Consider the following 21239-nt stretch of genomic DNA (forward strand, 5'->3'; position numbering starts at 1 on the left):
GGATGTTTAATTTGTCTATTTTTCAACTATTTGATGAATGGATTAGCTCATTACTGTAAACGTGTGTTGTTTATTTTGTAGAGTTGAGGGATTGATGTTAACTTCAACGTGTGTGTTTGTGTGGTTGAAAAAGGATCACTGTTGGGTGTGCCCGGAAGGTGGCAGAAGCAGCGAGAGAGGTGAGCCCAGCGTGAGTTCGAAAGGCACGGCGGTCGCGGGTCGGGCGTGTCTCCCTCTTGAACCCTCGGAGTGACCGGCAGAAACGACCGCTCCTTGTTGCAGGGGCGCTCCAGCTGACGGTGAGCAAGCGGGGCAGGCCGCAGCTGATCCACGAAGGGCACGTGTACGGCTGCGACTACTCGACGGACCACGGCGTGTACTGGCGCTGCGTGAGCTACTGGAAGACCAAGTGCCCGAGCCGCTGCTACTCCAGCGAGGGCCAGGTGTACGCCAGGGGCCAGCCCCACAACCACCCGCTCTGAGCGGGGCCTGGCCCCGTGCTCGTGTGCGGGCACACGGATGAAGAACAAGTCCCGTTGTTTACCTATGGACCCCACGACTTTACTTGGTTCATTTTGTAACTTTTAAATATTCAATAATATAATGTATGCATTAAAAATACTTACAACTAAATGGTTATTCATTGAATATTATTACTATCAGTTCAAAATTTGTCATGTAAGCTGCGTTAGACAGAAAATTTGTAAAATTTTTCCCTTGCATTTTTCGTGCAATTTCTGTGCATGAAATACACTTTCACATTTTTTTTCATCTTTTGCTGAAACTTTTATACTGTCAACAATGGAACTTCAAGAATGAAAATTGATAGTTCTTAAAAATTTTTGCCTTTCCTTTTCATGTTAGGAATGCCAAGATTCAGATAGACTGCGAAAAAAAACTTTTGCAGATAAATTTACTTCAGAGTAATTACAAAAAAAAAATAATAATCTCATATTCAGTTTGTATGACTTGAATTTACAATTTTACGTTGGAAGCACTGTAATATTGGCTGTTTCAAAACATGTAAATTTTTTGTGGTTTCATTTTTTGATAAATGTACAGTTTGTTGTACACAATGCCTTCAAAAAAAAGTATTGACTGGAAAAAATAGTACTTATGAGTCCAACAAAAGAATATAACCTAATTTGCAGAGCTTCTGTTTCTTCAATACATTTGTCACCCTGGACAAAGCGTTGTAGTTGTTATTATTATGGTGGTGTTCGTTAGTGGTGAGCTTCGTGCTTATTTATGGGGCCACGGTGGTTGATTGCTCAGACCACTTGCCTCCCACCAAGCTGATCCGGGTTCGATTCGCAGCGGGCACTTACCCAGAATTTTGGCAAGTGGGAAACATGGTGGACGTTGCCGTGGCCTGTGGGTTTTCTCGGAGTACTCCCGTTTCCTCCTCCCGTCCATCGTATCATCACCCTGTTTCGTCTGTGATTGCCCGAGCGTGGACGAGGTCAGGTGTGCCAACCTGTTGTGTTCCAGCGAGCTTCGAGTTTGTGCGGGGCCAGCGCAACACCTGGTTGCTGGTCTTGGACGGCCATGTGTTCTACAAGTACCAGACGGAGCCCCAGGGCGTGCACTGGCGCTGCTGCTGGTACTGGAAGGCCCAGTGCAAGCAGCGATGCTTCACCGCGCCGAGCGGGCGCGTGGAGTGGCTGGGCCTCCCCCACAACCACCCCGCCGACCCGGCGCGCGTCTCCGGCAGGAAGGTGTACAGCCTGCCGCTGCATCGGTTGCAGTGACAGTCGCGAGTTTACCTGCAGTCTAAATGGCTTGTGCTTTCTTTGCGTGGACGTAACGCAACAAACAAGATGAATGGTGCCAGTGCTTCAGTATTTAGAAAACTAATCACCAAGTAATATGTTAATAAGTATTGACCATTATGGCCAAACCTACGATGAATAATAATTTTACTATGAAAGCTTTAATTAATTTAGTGAGTGCAGTACGTTAACATAATTTGTTTTTATTCTGAAACTTGTAAAACAAGTTCAACCATATACCTGCGTAGCTAACCTTTGTTTGTTTATGTAAGTTTACTCAAAATTAGTAAATAGGAGGCTAAATTGTATGCTGTTTGTTGTAAGTCTGATTGTACAGAATTAAAATACATGCTTCAACTTCTTTCTGAGTTTTTTTTTGTAGTTTTTAAATAAATATGTGTATTTTTTTTTTATCAAAACATTGTTCTATGATATGCATGTTAGACAGTAGTTCAATTTGCCATGTGAATTCTTAGTGTATTTAATGGGGATGAGCATGCCAGTAAAAACTCTGTTTCTATGCAAATCATGTCGACGACATGAATTTTTTTTTGAGAATGGTCGTTGAAGCCACCTCTCTGTCGCGATGTCGAGAAGAAATGACTGTGTATGTGTAATGACTGCAAGGGGTAGGGAAAGTGTGTGTTTGTGAGGAGTGAGTGCTGACGTTCTGTGGGTGTGCCCAGGCGGCCTGCAGTTCATCAAGGGGCGCGGCGACAAGTGGCTGCTGGTGCTGGACGGCTACGTGTTCCACCGGGACTACACCAACGACCAGGGCATGTACTGGCGCTGCACCTCGTACCGCAGGTGCAAGTGCCTGGGCCGCTGCTTCACTGCCGGGGACCGGGCCTCGTTCCTGGGCCAGCCGCACAACCACCCCGCCGACGACGCCAAGATCGCGGGCCACACCGTCTTCACCTGCAGCCTGCGCGACATCATGGGGCAGCCGTCCGTCGCGCTCCCCCCGGCTGGGAAGTACTTCTGAGAGCCACGGTGTCACATTGTTAGATTGCCCTAGATATAGCGCATTGTGCAGGGTTCCAAAACTAGCGGGAGAAATTAATTTTCAAATACTCTCATTTGCGCGTGTGTGAAATAATAAAAAAAAATAAAAGAAAAACAAAAGATTCCACATCATTATAATTCGATCAACCCAAGAACGTCCCGTGTGCCTGGTCACTTCCCCCTCCATCTTCTCTCATGGCGAAACTCCCCTCTGGTAAAACAACACCCCTACACAATAACATAAAATTTATAAACTTATAAATTTTAGAATGTTAACTAAACAAAAAAAAATTAATCAAAATACCATTAAGTTTTTTGGCAGACAATGCCAAAAAAAAAATACCTCCTCGAAATGAAGTCCTGGCTACGCCCCTACCCAGAACATCTCCCCGCAGAAATATGGATTACTTGTAAATGTGGTCATTTGTTTAAGGAATAAAACTTGACTATTTTTTTTTTTCCGTTGTAAAACTTGTTCAAGTTTTATTTAGCTTTTTTAAATTTGTATTGTATATATGTATTTTCAATAAAAGTTTTTTATTCACAGATTTCAAGGGATTGGCATTTTCACTGAGTTTTATCACATGATTGGTTTTCCATTGATGTTTTTGTTATTTAACACAAAAAATTATATTGTTGGTATTTTTATGGGTAGTGAAATGTCATTTTTTTTATTCACTGTTCTGATTTTATTTTATTTTGGTCTGTGTTTTGTACCATTTCATGTTTCATGTGATTGTAAATTAAATTCTTTGTTTTATCCAACCTTTTTCTATCTATGACTTACATGCACGTAGGAAATCAGCCTATGGCTGTTTCATGAGGATGCGAGTGTTTCTAACAAAGTAGTGGCCAATTGAACATTTTGGTAGCCGGGATGTATTTTGCACGACTACCTACCTAATATTCCAATTGCATTTTAGAGTTTAAAAATATTTTTTTCTTTCCTCAGTAACAAAATAGAGCAAATTTTTGAGTATGGGGAATTTATTAACCTGGGAGAATAAGTCAAACCAGATCCTTTGCTGAACATAATGTTGCTTTGTCATTTTAGCTGTATAAATTTACAGCTTTGGAGCATTTCTTAGACCTGCTGAAATATTTTGAAACAACTTTTCATTGCAATAGAGCTTATTGGCAGTTCAAAATGAAACAGAAATTGCCTGTCAACAGTAGTGACATATCTTTACAAATATTGTTTGTGGCGGAAGGGGGATTTTTTTTTTTTGGAGAAATATTTTTCAGGTAAATATTTGATGCCCCACCCTACAAATTTGAGTCCAGTGCATTAAGAAACTATGTTTTTTTTTGCGTGACAGAGAAAAAGCTTGGTAGGGTTAATTAATTTAATCACAGGACCTCATTTGTAGTTACTGCCAGTAGATCCTGTAATCGGGATCAGGAAACAGTTAAAAATGTATTGTAAATTCAGAAATATGCACGTGGCCAAGAGGATATGCAAATTTTTTTTTTCTTTCAAATTCTTTCTGGTGATAGTGATGGTTTTTTCAGGATTTGATGGAGGGGGGGAGGTGGAGTTAATATTCTCTCCATCCCCCCTTCCCCCTGCAAGGCTCCAGCACTTTGCCATTTACTTCTATGTGTGAATCGTCTTTTCTTTAGTGATAGATGGCGTGCTGAACAGCCATGAGGCAGGGATTTGAGTGTTGGGTTCAGCCTTGCATATATGGCAGTTCATTGCATTCAACTGGAACCACCCTTGTTAGCATTTTAAACATTTAGGTTTAGTTTCTGGTTCTTGGACTGTGGGACACATAAAATAATGCAGTATGGGAACAATAGCTATTTTCTTGCTCAATGTTTAAGTATTGATTTTGATTTAGTTCAGTCTGTATTGTTTTTCCGCTTGTTAGCAAGGTTACAAATGAATTACTGAAACAGACTGACATCCATGTAGAATGAATAAGTATATAACTTCAACAAAAAAATATATTTATTCGCCATCATTGAACTATGATGATAAAAGATCCTTTATTCCAAATTTATTCTCTAGAAAAAAGAAAATCTGCTATAATTTTGGCCTTACATATAAAGAAATATTTCAAAATAATTCAAATAACTTGTATATATTGCAAGGCCCATTACTGACTTGGCCTTCATTAATGAGTTAACTTGTTTACTTAAAATGAAATACTTTTACTTTCAGTTAAATATTGTTGATTTTTGTACTTGTATATTTATTTTTGTAGTAGATTTCATGTGTTGTATTTTCTCCAATTTCTTGAACCAGCTGAATTTGTATCTATATCAATCAAATTAAGCATGTATCAAGAGTAAGCTTTGGATGTCCGTTGTGCTTGTATACATAATAAACTGCTGTTTGATATCTGAAGTTATTCGTTTTTATTATTTCAAAAAATCGACACTGTGTTCTTTTAAATAAAATAATATCTATTGATAACTACAGACATGAGTTCACTCTTGCTTTTTTCAATATGTATAGTTCGTATAACCTGTTTTCTTATCCAAATTATAAATAAAATATTAAATTATAAACTGTATTTAGTATCCCATATTTTATGTTTATAAAAATTGGTGTAATTGTGGTAAAAAATCAATTACTGTTCCAAGGTAGTATAAACATAAACATGCATTCCATTCTACAATAACACGCACTTTGAAACTACCCTTATTTAGCTTCATTACTATGCCTGTGTGAATATGAGTTTTAGAGTTAATATTGAATTTGAATACAAATATAAAATTATTCTTGAATACAAATATTGAATTTAAATATTAATTTTGTAGAAAAATTTTTTTCAACTTTTTTTATGGAAGTTTTAAATAATGAAAAAAATATTTTTACATGGGTTTTTGCAGTGGCAATAAATATTTCACATTAATGGTTAAAGATAATAAAAACAGTATGGTTTAAAATATCTAGAATTTCTTTTGTGGAGGTCACTAATTTTCAACTTCATAAATTTCCAACTTACAGACTATTGTGCAGTCCTAACTTAAACCATTGACCTTTTCAGTGTGCAGATATGTTAAATTAAAATCTGGGTAGCTATGTCAGGCCCATTTATATATTTTAACTATATACATATTCTATTAAAAAGGTACATAAATGACTTTTAACCTTAATAAGTGGTTACATGACATGATATGCAACAGTGTTACTACACTTAGAATATAGTCAAATATTTATTATTTCGTTGTGTAAATATTTCAAATTGAATCGAATACAAATACTAAATTATTTGTTTTGATATTTTAAATTTTTAATACTTACACAGGCATATTTACTATGTATTCAAAAACTGTTTACCTTGTTAGGTGCTGTGAAATGTAATTTACTCCATGAAAACAAGCTATATCACGTGATGACCTGATGTATAAAGCAGTGAGTAACTCATCTCTAATACCTAGATAGGTAACAGGATTTCAGGACTTAGAACTAAAACAGTTGTAGTTGTGTGTTTGGAAGTGTCTAAGAAGCTTAACGCATGATGACGGTGTCCCTCAGCTTTAGTTTGTCGACCCGTCGTTTCGACGTGCCCACGGTGCTCAGTATCCCCGGGAGCGCCGACGCTAACCCGTGCACGGCTGTGTTGTGCGCAGACTCCCTGGTGTTCGTGAAGGGCAAGAAGGGCGCGCTGATGCTGCAGTTTGTACCACGAGGAGTACAGCAACGGCCGCGGGTTGTTCTGGAGGTGCTCCCAGTACCGCCGGCTGACCTCCACAAACCGCTGCTACACCGGCGAGGGATCTGTGCGCCGGCTGGGCGGGCCCCACCACCACCGCCCGGCCGTCCTCGAGCTGCATGACTCCCAGCAGCCCTGACTACCCGCACCTCTCGCGCTTGCTCATCAGCAACCTGGCAGCCCCCGGCAGCTGGCGCCGAGTCTCCCAGGGAGGTGGCTCGCCTGGCAGAGACAGGGCACGGCCAACTCGATTAAGTAACTCTATGCCTTGAAGAGAATAACACAGTGACAAAGTGTGTTCTATCGTAGCTCTTGGCTCAGAGGTGTGTAGCACGCGGTGTACACCTCCCTCCTCTGCTTTCACAGCCACTGCTTTTTCTCGAAACCTGAATATTCAGCAAGCATTTCATTTTAGAAACTGAATATATTTATTTGGTGGCAAGGGATATTTTGTATTCTAGGCTAATGCTTAGAAAAAATTTGGTTTTTTTTTTAGCATGTGTGTTAAAATAGAAAGAAATAGGACAACCCAGTTGCCCAATTACTTTTTATACACGAGTATGTAAAAATACATAGTTATTATATTTGTTTAAAAAGTATGTAAAAATATATGTATATACAAGGTGTATGTGAAAATATAAAGTAATGATATTTATTTATAAAGCAACATTACCTGAGCAGTATTATTTTATGATTTTTTTTTAAATGTAAAATTGTATTCATATAATACACAAGTGGATTTCGCCTTTGTACTTAATAGTGGTGTTGGAATAAATGTGAATATGATTTTCATTGTCTTAAATAAAGCTTTTGATTAGAATACCTTGCAGATTTGTTTTTATTTTCTTTAAAATATTGAGTGATTGCACTCCATTTATCAGCTATTTCTTCTACCTCTATAGAGCCCATCATTATTTAGGTACGTGCTGCATTCCGCACACATCGATTATTGCTAAACTGCCAGTCTTTCCATTCACGACATTTGAGCGTGCTCAAGGGTTATGAGTGGAATGGTCTGCAAAGCACTTCTGTGTCTGTATGATGAACACGACCGTGAGTCGCCTTTTGGCAGAGCGATCGTGCCGGCATTGTACATTGTCAAGGGCAACCACACCGATTGCCACCGAGGACATCCATGCCCTCCCAACCAACTGCCAGTCATGTGTCACCTGTCGCCTTGGCTTCTTGGAAGCGATTGGCACCAACTTTTGTCGTCATCCCCCTGCCAACCCATTGCTCACCCCTCACCCTTTTTGCTTACCCAGCAGTTTCATCGCTCTTTGAGGCAGAGAAGGGACCTCCTCACCATGCCGAGAGAGCTCACAGTGCAGAAGAGTCAGGCTACCCACCAACACGTCACGTCACGTCACGTCACGGGTCTCTGTCTGGCTTTGACCGTGCCCTGCCCGTTCTCGAGAGTGTCTTTCCTGTAACCAGACAGTCGCGTCCGATAGCAGGCATTCGTCACTGCTTAACGTACCTTCTATCGCCGGCAGAAGTGGAATGAGCAACTTGTGCTCGTGGAAGAAGGTGTGCTCCTAGCTCTGGAGCACACCTTGGAGCTCCACCCTGTGAACAGAGTGACCACAGATCACACAATCTGCAGGATTCTGAGGCATGCTGTAGCGAAGTTCTGCCCGTCAGTGGGACAATTCAAGGCAGGTGGTAATGCTTAGAGACGTGTGGAAGTGTGTGCTAGTTTGTTAATGTTTAGTTCCTGCCATAGTATTAAGTTGGCTGCCTGCTAAGTGCGCAGCCCTGCTGCTTCCTGTGAAGATGGAAACATTTGTGGTTTGTAAGTTGTGCTATGTTGCACACTTGCTGCCAATCTTTGTCTACGGTTTAACCACTGTTGAATCTTTGTATTTACAGTTTAGTACTATGTTTTGGTAATAAAACATTCGTGTATCTGCTTTAGTAAAATATGTGGCCGAACCGCCCAGCGCTCACCACTTATCTGCGCTGCATGGGAGAAGTAGAAATGTTTGGGGAGAGGTTGTCTCACCAGACAGTTATTGGGTACCAGTAAACAAGTGAGTAATCCAGTCTCGAGAGGGTATTCCTCCAAGCAACCCACGCAACATATGTGTGTGTTTGGTGACCAGAGACTGTGTGTTCTGCATCACACTGTAACCCAGGTTCAGTGAATTCATGCTTTCGTGTTTTTTTTTATCCTAACTTAGATATTTGTGCTATTTTTCAATATATTCACTCCACCAGAAAGTTGGACATCATGGTTCTAATAATAGCATCCGGAACCTCTTTTTTGTAAATTTTGTAAAGCGTAGACAAACAGTCTTAAGTGTGATTGTAAGTGTCGTGCGACACTGGGAACATTTAATTTGATATTTTGTATCTCAAGTTTTGGGCCACTGAGACAATTCAGGTTTGTTTCCCAGCGGGGTCAAACCCTGATTTTTCGTGAGTGGGGAACGTAGCGGGCATTAATGTGCACCAGTCCAGTTCTCCACTAGCATCTCTTCACCTTTCATCGTATTTAATGTCTTCGATGGTGACAACTGGTTAAGCTCAGTTCGTTTTATTTCACTTAAGCCCTTAAAATGCTTGCCAGCATGAAAGTTAAATTTAAAAATTTTAAATATTTTCTACTTGTATCATTTAAATTAGGGAGAATTTTAATTTTCTTAAAAATTGAGTCCTACCATGCAATACAAATTTAAAATACTTAGCTGATTATCAGAGAGAAAACTCTATTTTGGTTATATCAAATCTAATACATGTTTTTTTTTAAATCTATGAGTGTTAGTGTTTTTCTGTAACTAACACGTATGCATCTTGCTTGTCATATTGTGTGTGGGGTAAGTTAATTTGTCACAGATTTTTTTCTCATTTTCACGCTACCCTGTCTCACATTTCTTTGATATTTCTTTGGCAGGTTCGTCCACTCAAAAGTTGCTGTTTGGCTCTCAACATTTGTAATATATGTGAAGCTTATTGTGTGGTGTACAATTACACGTGTCCTAGGAACAATTCCATTTTTTTTTTCCTTAACTTTGTACCATTTAGTATTACAAACAGTAAAAAAATTAGTTACTCAATTCTTTATTGCAATACAGTCCAAGGCAGTAAAATAGTCACTTAAAGAGAAAAAGTGCAATGAGAAGTGAGTTTGGGAATAATTCCGTTTTCAAATAAAACTTGAGGATATAATTAATTTTTAACTCAACTTGAAAATAAGTTATTTCTTCTACAAAAAAAAGATGGATTAAGTTAAAAAAAAAAATATTGGTTTGAAAACCAACTAAAGCCTCTATTTACGTTGACTTTTCTGCGTGATTTCAAGTTAGTGACGGATGAAATTCATCTGAGTGTTTCTGAAACATTTTAGAAGGCTGGAAAGGCAAGCAAAAATAATGATTACACCTGAACTCCCATGTAAGAGACTCCTGATTTATTACCTTAAGTCTGTTATCTTTTTGCACACACCCAAAGTTACAAGGGACGTGTTGCTGCAGGCTTCTAATGCTATCGAGACTTGAAACCCAGAACCTCCGCGTGCTCACCCTTAGCTCATGGCTCCACCCATCCTGTCCCTGGTTACATAGTCTCTCTGGTGAACTAAACGCGACTGCTCTGGCCGGAACACGGACTTGTACATTCCCGCCGTCGTGGCACGTGGGCGGTGAGAGAAGGGGAGCTTCGGCCACCGTCTCAGCTGTGCCTCGGTTCATCTTAGCAGTATGGCCAGTGTTTGCTCCCTTATAAAATTAAGTTAAAGATACGGCAGTAAGGAACTGTTTGGCAAGTCAGTACACCTGACCGTGGTCCCGGGATGTGCCGCAGACGGCCTGCGGTGGGCGACCAGCACCCGTGGCCGCCCGCAGCTCGTCCTGGACGGGCAGATCTACAACCTGGACACCCGCTACTGTGCGGGCGGCTCCGAGACCCGCTGGAGGTGCTCTCTCAGCTCCCAGCTGGGCTGCCACGGCCGCGTGGTCACCGCGGGCGAGCGCGTCTTGCAGCGCGGGCCCCGCCACAACCACGGCGAGCGCGACGCCGAGATACGGCTCAAGGGCGTGGCCCCCAATCCCTCCGCGTTCAGTTTGAACTTTTGAGAACAAGTGAGATGACTGATCCAGCAGAGTCTTGGTTGAGCAAACGAATGTGGATTGGGGCAACCTCGTATAGGGCAAAATCTTGGATAACACGAATAGAATTATAAAATCATCTTGGTTTTTAGTTGGGTACCAGTGGTATCATTTTTTTGGGATGGTGTTTTTCCAGATTTTATTCGGTATGGATTCCTTCACGTCACTCCATCGTTTGCCCAACCAGTAAATGAGTTTATACCATTTCTTATGTACCCATGTTTTTTTGTTGTTTTTTTTCTTCTCTCTTTCTTACTATTGAAATGTAAAAGTACTCTGTAATATTTAGTTTTTGTGATTGTACAGTATGTTTGTATATATGTATATATTTGTATTAATTGACTTGTTCTATATCCCGGAGTCCTTACCTCCATATGGGATCTACAGATCAAACACTGAATAAATAAATAAGTAAATAAATAAATCTTTAGGCTAAAAGCTTTTGGCTTTCGACATTTTGATAATTTTTTCTAGGTTTTCAAGCAGACGGTTCAACAGCCTTTGCTGATGATGGTGCTTCATTTCAGTTTGCAAAATACAGAACCTCAGTTAATTGAAACTTGGTTAATCAAGACACTTTTAGGCCTGTGACTAAGTTGAATCTGATATATTTTAGATATTCGATTTGACTTAGCAAGAAAATTTCTTTTCATTTCTTCTGAAGCTTTGAATGTGATGCAAATCTTTGAACATCGTGCAAAGCTTTAAAAGCACTGGTAGCCTTACATTTATGCATGGCAGTTGAGGCACCACAAACTTTGTCTTCTCTTCACTCCACAACCAATATTAATGGTGGTGTAGATTGATTTTATTTTAGCAAACAAATGAACAAAAATTTAAGTGTTTAAGCATTCTTACTGCCTGAAATATAAAACTTTTGTCATTACCATATTATGTTTGATGTTTCTAACATTTATCAAAAGTAAAATTAATTACATACCTACTTCATAAGGTTTTGTTTGGGTACCTTTAAACATAAAACTTGGGCAGAGATGGCGGTTTCTATTTTGAGTGTATTAGCTAAATTGACACATTAAAATAAGTATCTTTGTAAGAAAACAAGAACACATGTGTGTTGTTTTAACGAAAGAGACAGATTTGTGTATTATGTAACTCTATTGTGAATAAGCTACTAGTCTTGCTCATTGTTTTTAAGACTTTATATACTTTTTGGAAAATATATATTTTTTGACAATACAATGGTATTCACACTAATTTTACTTGTAGGAAAAGAGATATTTTTGTACTTGCAGTTTTAATAAGTGTGTAGAAAAATGTTATTGTACCATGATCTAAATACTTCTTTCCAGCAATGTATAAATGGTTCCATATGAAAAAATATCGCACTATTTGCATTTTAAATATTTATTTTTTAAGTTATATAACTTTTTAAAATATTTTTTACGTGTTGGTTTTATTAAACTGTAGATATTATTAGTTTAGATACCTTACTTTAACAGTTATGTTTGTTTTATTTACTTCATTTTTTCAGGTATTTTGTAAGCAGCTTTGCTGAGAAAAAATTTGAGATTCGATTCAACTTTGTGAATATTTTTAACATCTGATTCAATATTCGCGTCACATCAAAAAACCAGTATTTGCACAGGCCTAGAGTCTACTGTATCTGTGAAATAATATTAGTACAGACATAAAGAAGTTAGGATGTGAAAAAATCTCCAACTGATCAAAAAACACTGAAATTAAAAAAAAACTTAATGGCACAGTGATTTAATATTATTAGCTGTGTATTTTAACAGCTTTTTCATAATGAATAAACAATAGTGTTAGAAGTAAGATTTTCTGGAAATAAGACAAAATCAAAAATGTAACATAAAACTGCTAATTAATACATACAGCCTACAACAAAAAAATACAATACACAATAAAAGATTAAATTTACTACCTTTGCGAGGAAATATTTTTGTAGCAAAAAATCTAATTAAAATTAAAATTCATTAGTTTAGTGTACAGATATATTTAAAATTTATCATGTCAAGTGCAGTTAAATTAAATACAATTCTTTGGAGGTTAGGTGTTGTATATGTGGTACAATAAAGTGCTCAACATTGTTTACTTCTCCTTTAGCCAAGCCCGGAGTAACTCTGTGATCCACTGATATCAAGTTAATGCTGTCGGTAGACCAATCCTGTACCCTTCTTCAGTGTTTACAGTTAACTCAATATGTTATTAAATGGGGTTATGTGCTGCTGAGGGAGGAAGGAACAACAGCCTTTGTCTCCCCAACCACATTAAATCCCTGACTTGCTACTCATTGTCAGTGACGATTCATTACTCAGTGTTGTTAGAGTTGTACATACGTCACAGTGTCACTAGAAGTTTCATTCTGTTGATTTCAGGGGTGATGAGGATTAAAATAAAGTTAGGTCATGGGCGGTCGCAGCTTTGAATTTTGGAAGAGCCGTTTTGGGTGGAGGGGGGAAGCGGATAACCGGAAGAGTTTTGAGGGTCAGGTATGGAATACCTTCCAATCAATTGGGGAGTCAGTAATTTTAAATGTAATGGCTCCATTTAATGAATTTCTGGCATCACAAAGAATTAATTACTACATAGATTTTCAGTTATTTTTAACAATGTTGGTTTGTGGGGGGGGGGGGGGGGGGAATTGCTTCCAATGCCCCTTCCAAATGACTGCCTCTGGTTTGGGCTGTATGCAGTGAGGTCTTTGTTAGTTGAAGTGTAATTGTCAACATGGAATATTTCTTCATGAAATTATGATTTAAAAGTTGTAAATTTTTTACTAGGAAGTGCATAACTGGCAAACAAATACATAATAAGAAGATGTCTTTGTGGAACCAATCCTACTGATTGTAGGGAATCACATGACTATGGTCTAGAGAGGAAAATGTCCTTGCTTTCTTATAGTGTAGAGTTGATCTTAGGTATCCTGGATCATTGACATGGCTTTGAATATGTGTCACAGGATTGGAGTTAACCAATGTTTTTTCTGCAGCACATTGGTTAGAAACAACCCAAAAGCCAAGATGGCTTGTTTTTGTCAATCCACAACTTAAACTTTAGCTCTGGAGATACTGAGGTATTTGGATGGTGTTATGTAAAAATTAGTTGGCCAACAAATGTAAAAAAAAAAAAATAATAATAATAATAATAATAATAATAATTAACGAGTCAGCTGTGTAGGTAAACTGACACTTTTTGTTAAACAAAAAAGTATTCAACTGACATTGCATGACACCGTGCCGTCTAGCAGCCAAACATCCAACCCACTGGCCACAATACCGGCCGTTGTAAGTTCAACTTTGAGCTCAATTGACTCCTACTGAATGTTTGTGGGGTCGACCCATTTTCATGTAACACCGTTCTTTCGTCTGTGAGCTGCCTTGCAGAGTGACCGCTCAGTCAGGGCCGGTGCGTCCATACAGGCGATCTAGGCAACCGCCCAGGGCGCCAAGTAGCTGGGGGGCGGCGCAGCACGACACATAACAGCTCATATAATATGTTTAACGATTATTGAAACTGGATGAAAATGGATTTTTGTAACAGTTTGGAATGTTTATATTGATACAAGTAATCATTTAAAGTCCACGGTGACCTGTTTATGATTTGTAATAAGTAAAAAAAGTAAAAAAAAAAAAAAAACACAAGCCTGCTTACATTTGATTGTCGACAAAATCTTAAGGCTTACGTGATGTATTTTGAGGCAAGGAAATTTCTTTTTTTTTTGGGGTGTCCGGCTGGTGGGGGGGGGGGGGGGGGAGGGGGAGGGGGCATTAAGGTTTTTCGCCTGGGGCGCCAATTTACCTTGCACCGGCCCTGCGCTCGGTGGGCTGAACCAGTTTTGTTTGTTTCTGACCCGGCACAGGGCCCCTGGAGTTCGTGGCCAACGCGCGCGGCAACCTGCAGCTGGTGCACGGGGAGTTCATCTTCCACAAGCACCGGAGCGGGCGGGACGGCCGCACCCAGTGGCGGTGCGTCGACTACTGCAGGACCAGGTGCGAGGTGCGCGTCGTCACCGTCCGCTGCAGCCTGCGAGAGCTCTCCGGCCGCCACAACCACCCCTCCCACCGGGACAAGCTGCGCCTGCTCTCCAGCTCTGGCGGCAGCGCCCACCAGCAATGAGTCCGTGCATGCTGTTTTAACACGTTTATTAATAACATATTATAATAGAACGTAGCATCAAATGTATTTAGTTTACTTTTAACTTAGTGTTTAGCTGGAAAAAGTTATCCATTTTTTAATTTTGAAATTGTGTAATGATGTAGAACTAATTTAAACACAACTGTGTGGTTATTATTTTTTTTTTAATGTGCATGCTGAACTAACATGAGAGAATTATTTTTTTTTAAAAAAAATTATGAGTGGTAGAGATTTGATAAATTAATTAAATATTGACGTTATTTTCAATAAGATCGTAAGGTTTGCTGTGTATGTAATAAAAAACCAAAATTGCCAAGTGTATTTGTTTTACTTTTAACTAATCTTTGTGACTTATCAAGGCAGTCAAAACTGTTTATAGCTGTGGGGGGAATAAAATTGAAAAACAGAGTTTTTAAATTGAATAGTTTGGACTGCTTTGATATTTGATCATGATCTGCCAGTTTTAACATAATTTTTTTTTATGCTGGTGTGCAATGTGTTGTGCTGTTATATGGTTTAATATACACACACACACACACACATACACACACACAATTTATTGTGCCTGAATCGTAGAGAATAGCTGTCAAGAAAAATTTTCGATTCACATACAGGTATCAAGGTTGACAGTTTCTAGTAATATTTACACATATAACTGAAAAAAGTAATAATTCACACCTTGAAAGTGGTGAAATTATTTCAATGCTGTGCACTCAAGTCTAAGAGGACAGACATATTTTGGCCACTTGAGAAGACTCAAGTCTACTATTCTGTGGAAGACATATTTTGGAGACTCATCCAAGCATTTAAGATGTGCATGAAAAAAATAATGAGACAAAACAGTTTCCTAATGCTTTTATTCTCTTAAACTAGTTTGTTATTTGTGTTGTGGCAACAGCAAGGAAAGTTCTTTGTAGAAACTTTGGAAATTGTCATATAAACATACCTGATTATGCAAACAGAATGAATTCATAATTACATGTGTGTACTCACGTACATTCTCACATAAGAAAAAGAAAATGCTCTACATACGAATTTGGTTTTAATATATTGTTAATATATCTTTCTGGAGACACACGTATAAAAAGTTAATGTGGAAGTGTCCTTTGTGGCTGTGAATACTCAGGTGTTATGCTGATGTGGAGAGGAAGAGGAAAGAACTGTGATGGGAAAGTGGTCTGGTGGTCATTCACCTCCCACCCAGGGGATCCGGGTTTGATTCCCGATGGCGTCAAACCAGGATTTCTCGCTGGTGGGAGGTGGGGTGTACAGTGTAGTGAGCTTTGCTTCGACTGTGAATTGTACACACCATTCTTGACAGAACTACTTAACTGTGGCAGATGCAAGTGGCGCTACCGTAGCGAGTAGCATGGGAAATTCAAATTTACATACAGTCATCCTATATACATAAAATACATACATGTCTTAAAATTACAATATTTACACACACGTCCAAACAGAACTGTTGGGGTTCATCTTCTTACCCCCTCCCCCTCCAATCATTTCATTCCGGCATTGCTCCATCTTGCATCATCAACCCACGTCGTCTCTAATGACCTCACTGTCACATTCAAGATCACTCAACATCCAAACCACATCGTCTGATGACCTCAATGTCAGATTCAAGATCGCTCAACATTCAAGATCACTCATCAGGGGTTAATTCAGGAAAGATTAAAATTGGTGTACATTTCTTTCCAGCTTGTTGACAATGAGGTCATTAGAGATGAACATACTCCACACAAGACAAACGATTCAGGGGAAGGAATTAGCTGTGGTCCATGGTAAGGAAAACACAGAAAACTAAAATCAGAATGCCTGGACTGGGGTTGTAATGCAGGTCCTCTTAAATGCACCAATGTTTAACTGTTGAACCACCTTGTTCAATCATTTATTAGGGATGGGCCAATCAAATCCTCAAATACTTAGCATTCAAAGGTTTCAATATTCAAGGAAAAAGATTCAAAGTAAAAATATGAGAGGAAATAAAGTAATTTAAAAATTTCAATACTGATAACCTCAAAAGTTTATTTGTTAATTTTTTTTATATACCTATACTGTTACTATTGAACTTGTAACATGTAATTATGTAAAAAAAATTTCAATAGTTATAGATTTTGGAAATTTAATTTGTGAAACAACCATTTAAAGGGTAGAATGTTTCAACAACATAGCTGGTAGCTTAAATGGTAGGCACAATACAAAAACACTAATGCATTAACACAAACAAAACACAAGAGGAATTAAAAAGCATAACAAATTTACAGAAACAATGACAAGGACATGAAATCATGACAATATATATTACACAACTTAACAATTTTTTTTTACCCTTAGTAATTTGTAATTTATATAAAGGATAAGAATTTCTTATTAATTTTATTTTAAGAACTCATAAAGGAAAATAACTTTCATACTTGTTGAAATTTGTGATGGTGCTAAACAATTTGTCTTAGTTAAGTATCCATATTAAGGGTTGATGATGACGGTTGAATGAAGGTGCTCTAATTCCAGTGGCATCAAGAAGATAATTACAGTTTAGGCTTTATAGCAGTTCTGTAAAAATATTGTATCAAATATTCCTCTTCTTGATGACAAATAGTCAAGGAGGGAGTGACTAACATATTAAAATTTATATTTATATATTTATGCCTATAATTTTTATTATTTTGCTATGCACTTTATCTAGTTTGTCACTGTATCAACCAAGAAAATAGTAATAACCAGCAAATTTGACATAAGGTACTGGTAAAAAAAAGACAACTTGGTCTAGCCGTTTGATTTTGATAAGTCAACTGGTTTGGAATACATGCTGCTACACCAACTTCTCAAAGTGCTATCGAAACTGCCAATCAGCATTACTTCAGTTCACAGTCTACACTGCCTAAAAGTGATCATTTTCTTTGGACTACTCTGACAGAAGAACAAATTATTGAGGCTCTGATCAACCAGGGGCGCCCCATGTTTGAGTTTTTAGTCGCACACAAGTTGGAAGCCACGTGGTGTTGTCTCGAATGGATTTCAGTTTTGGCCTGCACCCTTCAGCTTGGCCATGTCATATGTGAAATTGTGAAAAATGCTGCTGAATAAAGAGAGCTGTTTCAAATAAACAGATAGAAATTGCATAAATTTATGTCAGAATCATTTAAAGATGACAGTTCTAAAATTATTACTTTGAGTAATAATTATGCTGGGAATATTAGCTACATTCTGAGATCTACGAAATGCCATTTCTCGTTCATTGCATTTACATCCTTATGGCCTAAACTAGTCTGTTGTGTGATGAACATGTTTCTAATACCATAGCTGTTAAATTTCACTTCATACAAGATCTACATTCATAATACTCTTTCTCTCGTGTGCTGATAAAATCTAACCTGTAGGTATACTTTTGGTAAAAAGAAAAGAAGAAGAGCTTTTTCAAATAAATAGATAGAAATAGCTTAAATATACTGTGTCAGAGTTATTTAAAGATAGAAATTCGTTAAACTGTTTATCTTGAGTTATAATTGTGCTAGGAAAGATGTATATAGTCTGAGATTTACGACATGTGATTTCCAAACATAAACTTTTCTTATTAATTGCATTTATTTTCTTGTGGCATAAACTAATTCTGTTCTGTAACTAACATGTTATTTTTAGTATCATAATTATATTTCACCATATAAGAGAGAAAAATTAATGTTCTTTCACTCTTATGCTGAATGAAATCCAACCTGTGGGCCTACTTTTCGTAATTTTTTTTAAAGAGTCTGCTTCTGAGTAAAATAATTTATAAAATTCTGAAAAATGGAGTACTGATTATTATTCGTTAATACTCTCTAAAACAGCATTGCTATGTTGTAATTTTAATGTGGAATAACTTATGTAATCATTTTTCACTCTTTTAGGGAGGAATTGGTTATATTTGTAGTGGCCATTGTAAGTTATAATACTTAGATCAGGTATGGAAATAAATGCCTTCAAAATGCCATTCCATATTTATTGCTTGTATATTTCTACGTAATTTTAAAACGAATCATCAGAATAAAATATTATATCAGTTATTAAATCTGGATTGAGTGATGTATTTATTTTGTACTCTTGCAGGGCAGCATGGGTTGGATTTGTAGCTGTCTCCGGTGATCCTTCCATTGTAGGTATGGAGTTAGGAATTATTGTAGGTCACATTTTTGTTTATGTTCGGCCAGCTTAGTAAAATAATGCTGTGAGCCACAGCAATATAACATCTCAAACACGAGTGGTGAAATCGTATGCAGAAAATTTTTGTTCCAGCATGGCAACTCTGTCGAGGGTTGTCTCACACGAGAGTTCACAGTTCTAGTTGAGCTTGCGTACGACCGGTAGCCGAGTGTTTCACACGTAGGGCCCCAGGATGTTTTTTGCAGATGATGATTTAAAAATGGAGGGGCTTCTCCGGATACTCCCGGATGCATTCCACTACCGCTCCGTCCTCACGTGAGCTCGACGCGGAGACGCATCGACGCGAGCAGGGGTTGTGTTCTGCCGGCAGAGGCGGTGTTCCTGATCGACGACTTCAGGCGGAACTGCATGCTGGTGTTCGGGGGCTGCCTGTTCTCGAGGGACCACAACAGCGGGGCGCGGTCCTTCTGGCGGTGCACGGACAGCCTGAGGACGGGCTGCAAGGTGCGCTGCTCCACCGTCGCCGGCAGGGCTCATCCCACCTCGGTGCAGACGCACAATCACCCGGACCACGGCGAGAAGATCTCCCTCAAGCTGTCATCCAAGCAGTGCCACTTCGGCACCTACGACACTCTGCTGTGAGCGCCTCCGGGCACGCTCGCGCTCACATCATTCCAGATTGTTGTTTATTCATATGAAATCTGTTGTACAGCGAAATTTTTAAAATGTTACGATACAATGTTCAATGACTTGATGTAAGTTTTTGGACATACGCCATTGCTAAGCACTTTTTCTGTAGAAGAAAACAAAAAAAAAATAATACCCAAAAGACAAAAAAACACAAATTAAGCAAAAATTGCTGTTGTCAACAGGTTATAAACACCACAAAATATTCCTTAACAGGAATATGGTCAGCAAACAAAGTAAAAATATATCCTGTTGACAACAGCAATTTTTGCTTGATTCTTAATTTGTGTTTTTTGTCTTTTGGGTATTTTTATTTATTTATTTTTATTTCTTAGTTTTCTTCTACAGAAAAAAAGTGCTTAGCAATGGCGTATGTCCAAAAACTTACATCAAGTCATGCACCCCCATTGCATAAATCTTTCAAAGATAATAACAATGTTCAATGTAAGCAATACCTCAATTTTATACTTCACTGTAATGCAGCCTTTATGATAGTTATTGTTTTCCCTCACAGTGTTAGTATTGTACTTTTACGACATCCTGCCCATTTTTTCACCAACATGAACCGATGCATGTTCTCACGTTTAAAACTATAAACAATGTTGGGTATAAATATTTTTTAATTTATTTCAGTTCATCAGTCTAAAAAATATCATTAATCATTGTTTTATTTACTAGGATAAAGACATCACATGTATTTTGCCTTTATAAATAGTGTAAAAATAATTCAGTGCTGGTTGGTGAGTATAAACTAACATTAATAAATGACAATCTCATCTCTAAAAGTGAAGACATCACAAGCTTTGCTCTCTGCTCAGTTGTATTTGTTCTGAATTTGTAGCAATCAATAAAAGTTTGCAAAGAAAGAAACTTTAAGATTTATAATTATTAATTACTAAAATAGTGAAGTGAATACTTCTGCAAAAATGGTTATGATTTGAATTTGTATCATATAATTAATGCTACAGGTATCTGCTGATAGTGTACCAAGCACCTATGTATGTACAGGTTAGTAAATTTGAAAAATGTTTTGTGTGATATTTGTTCACAAAATATTGACCATAATTATTTCACTAAATTGAATAAAGGTTTGATTAACATGTCTTTACAAGATAATTCAGCTTAGTTAAAGCAATAATGTATTTTAGAGTGTAGGAATAAGTTTTTTTTAATATAATTATGCACTTTGATCTAACTTTTACATCTAGTTGATTTGTATGGATCAGTTAGGTAGTTGTGGTTTCACATTTTCCTGCTTGTTGCTATAATTTTTCCATGTCCTTTAAAATGTTTCAACAGGGGTTTAGTTGCAATTCATAAATGGTTTTATTTTGTTCTGACTTTAAGCTTACTGAAATACTTCTGTAACATGATTTAGAATGCTTTGGGTTTTGTTGTGTAACTGTGTATTTTGAATGCAATTGTGTAAATATTTTCAGACTGGTTGGCTTACAGGAAGTTAACTAGGAAATTAAAAAAAAAAGCTCTATTGTGTTTGTTTTTAACATTAAATACTTTTTTTTTTCTTTTTAATCCTTTTTACCCTTGATATCAAGATTTTGATTTGAGGCATACATAGTGATTTGAATTCAAGATTCAGATTTCAGAAAATTGTGATCTGACCATTTTGAAACACTTCATAATCTTTATGGTGTCTCTTGAATTTCGCTTATCTGTGCATAACCTTTCAATATAAAACTTATCTTGTTTTTTGCATGGTAGTCTTAATGGTACCAGGC

The 21239-nt window shown here is 37.9% G+C and overlaps 1 protein-coding gene across 30 annotated transcripts in view; it reads left to right on the top strand.

Moving 5' to 3' along the window:
• Nucleotides 1-21239, top strand: part of LOC134534020 (protein abrupt-like) — a 354312-nt gene that overhangs the window by 156402 nt on the left and 176671 nt on the right. The window contains exon 6 of one of the 30 annotated variants that reach the window (XM_063371911.1): nt 2459-5130. The exons of 24 other annotated variants lie outside the window; for them this stretch is intronic. In XM_063371911.1, the coding sequence (XP_063227981.1) occupies nt 2459-2757 (299 nt within the window). In that variant the 3' untranslated portion in view covers nt 2758-5130. Of the gene's footprint in view, nt 1-282; nt 2134-2458; nt 5131-10249; nt 10537-14395; nt 14987-19183; nt 19471-21239 lie in introns of those variants that run through there. 5 more of the 30 variants (XM_063371917.1, XM_063371923.1, XM_063371918.1 and 2 more) reach the window with 5 other exon arrangements.

This window comes from Bacillus rossius, chromosome 7, assembly GCF_032445375.1.
Source record: "Bacillus rossius redtenbacheri isolate Brsri chromosome 7, Brsri_v3, whole genome shotgun sequence".
Lineage (NCBI taxonomy): Eukaryota > Metazoa > Arthropoda > Insecta > Phasmatodea > Bacillidae > Bacillus > Bacillus rossius.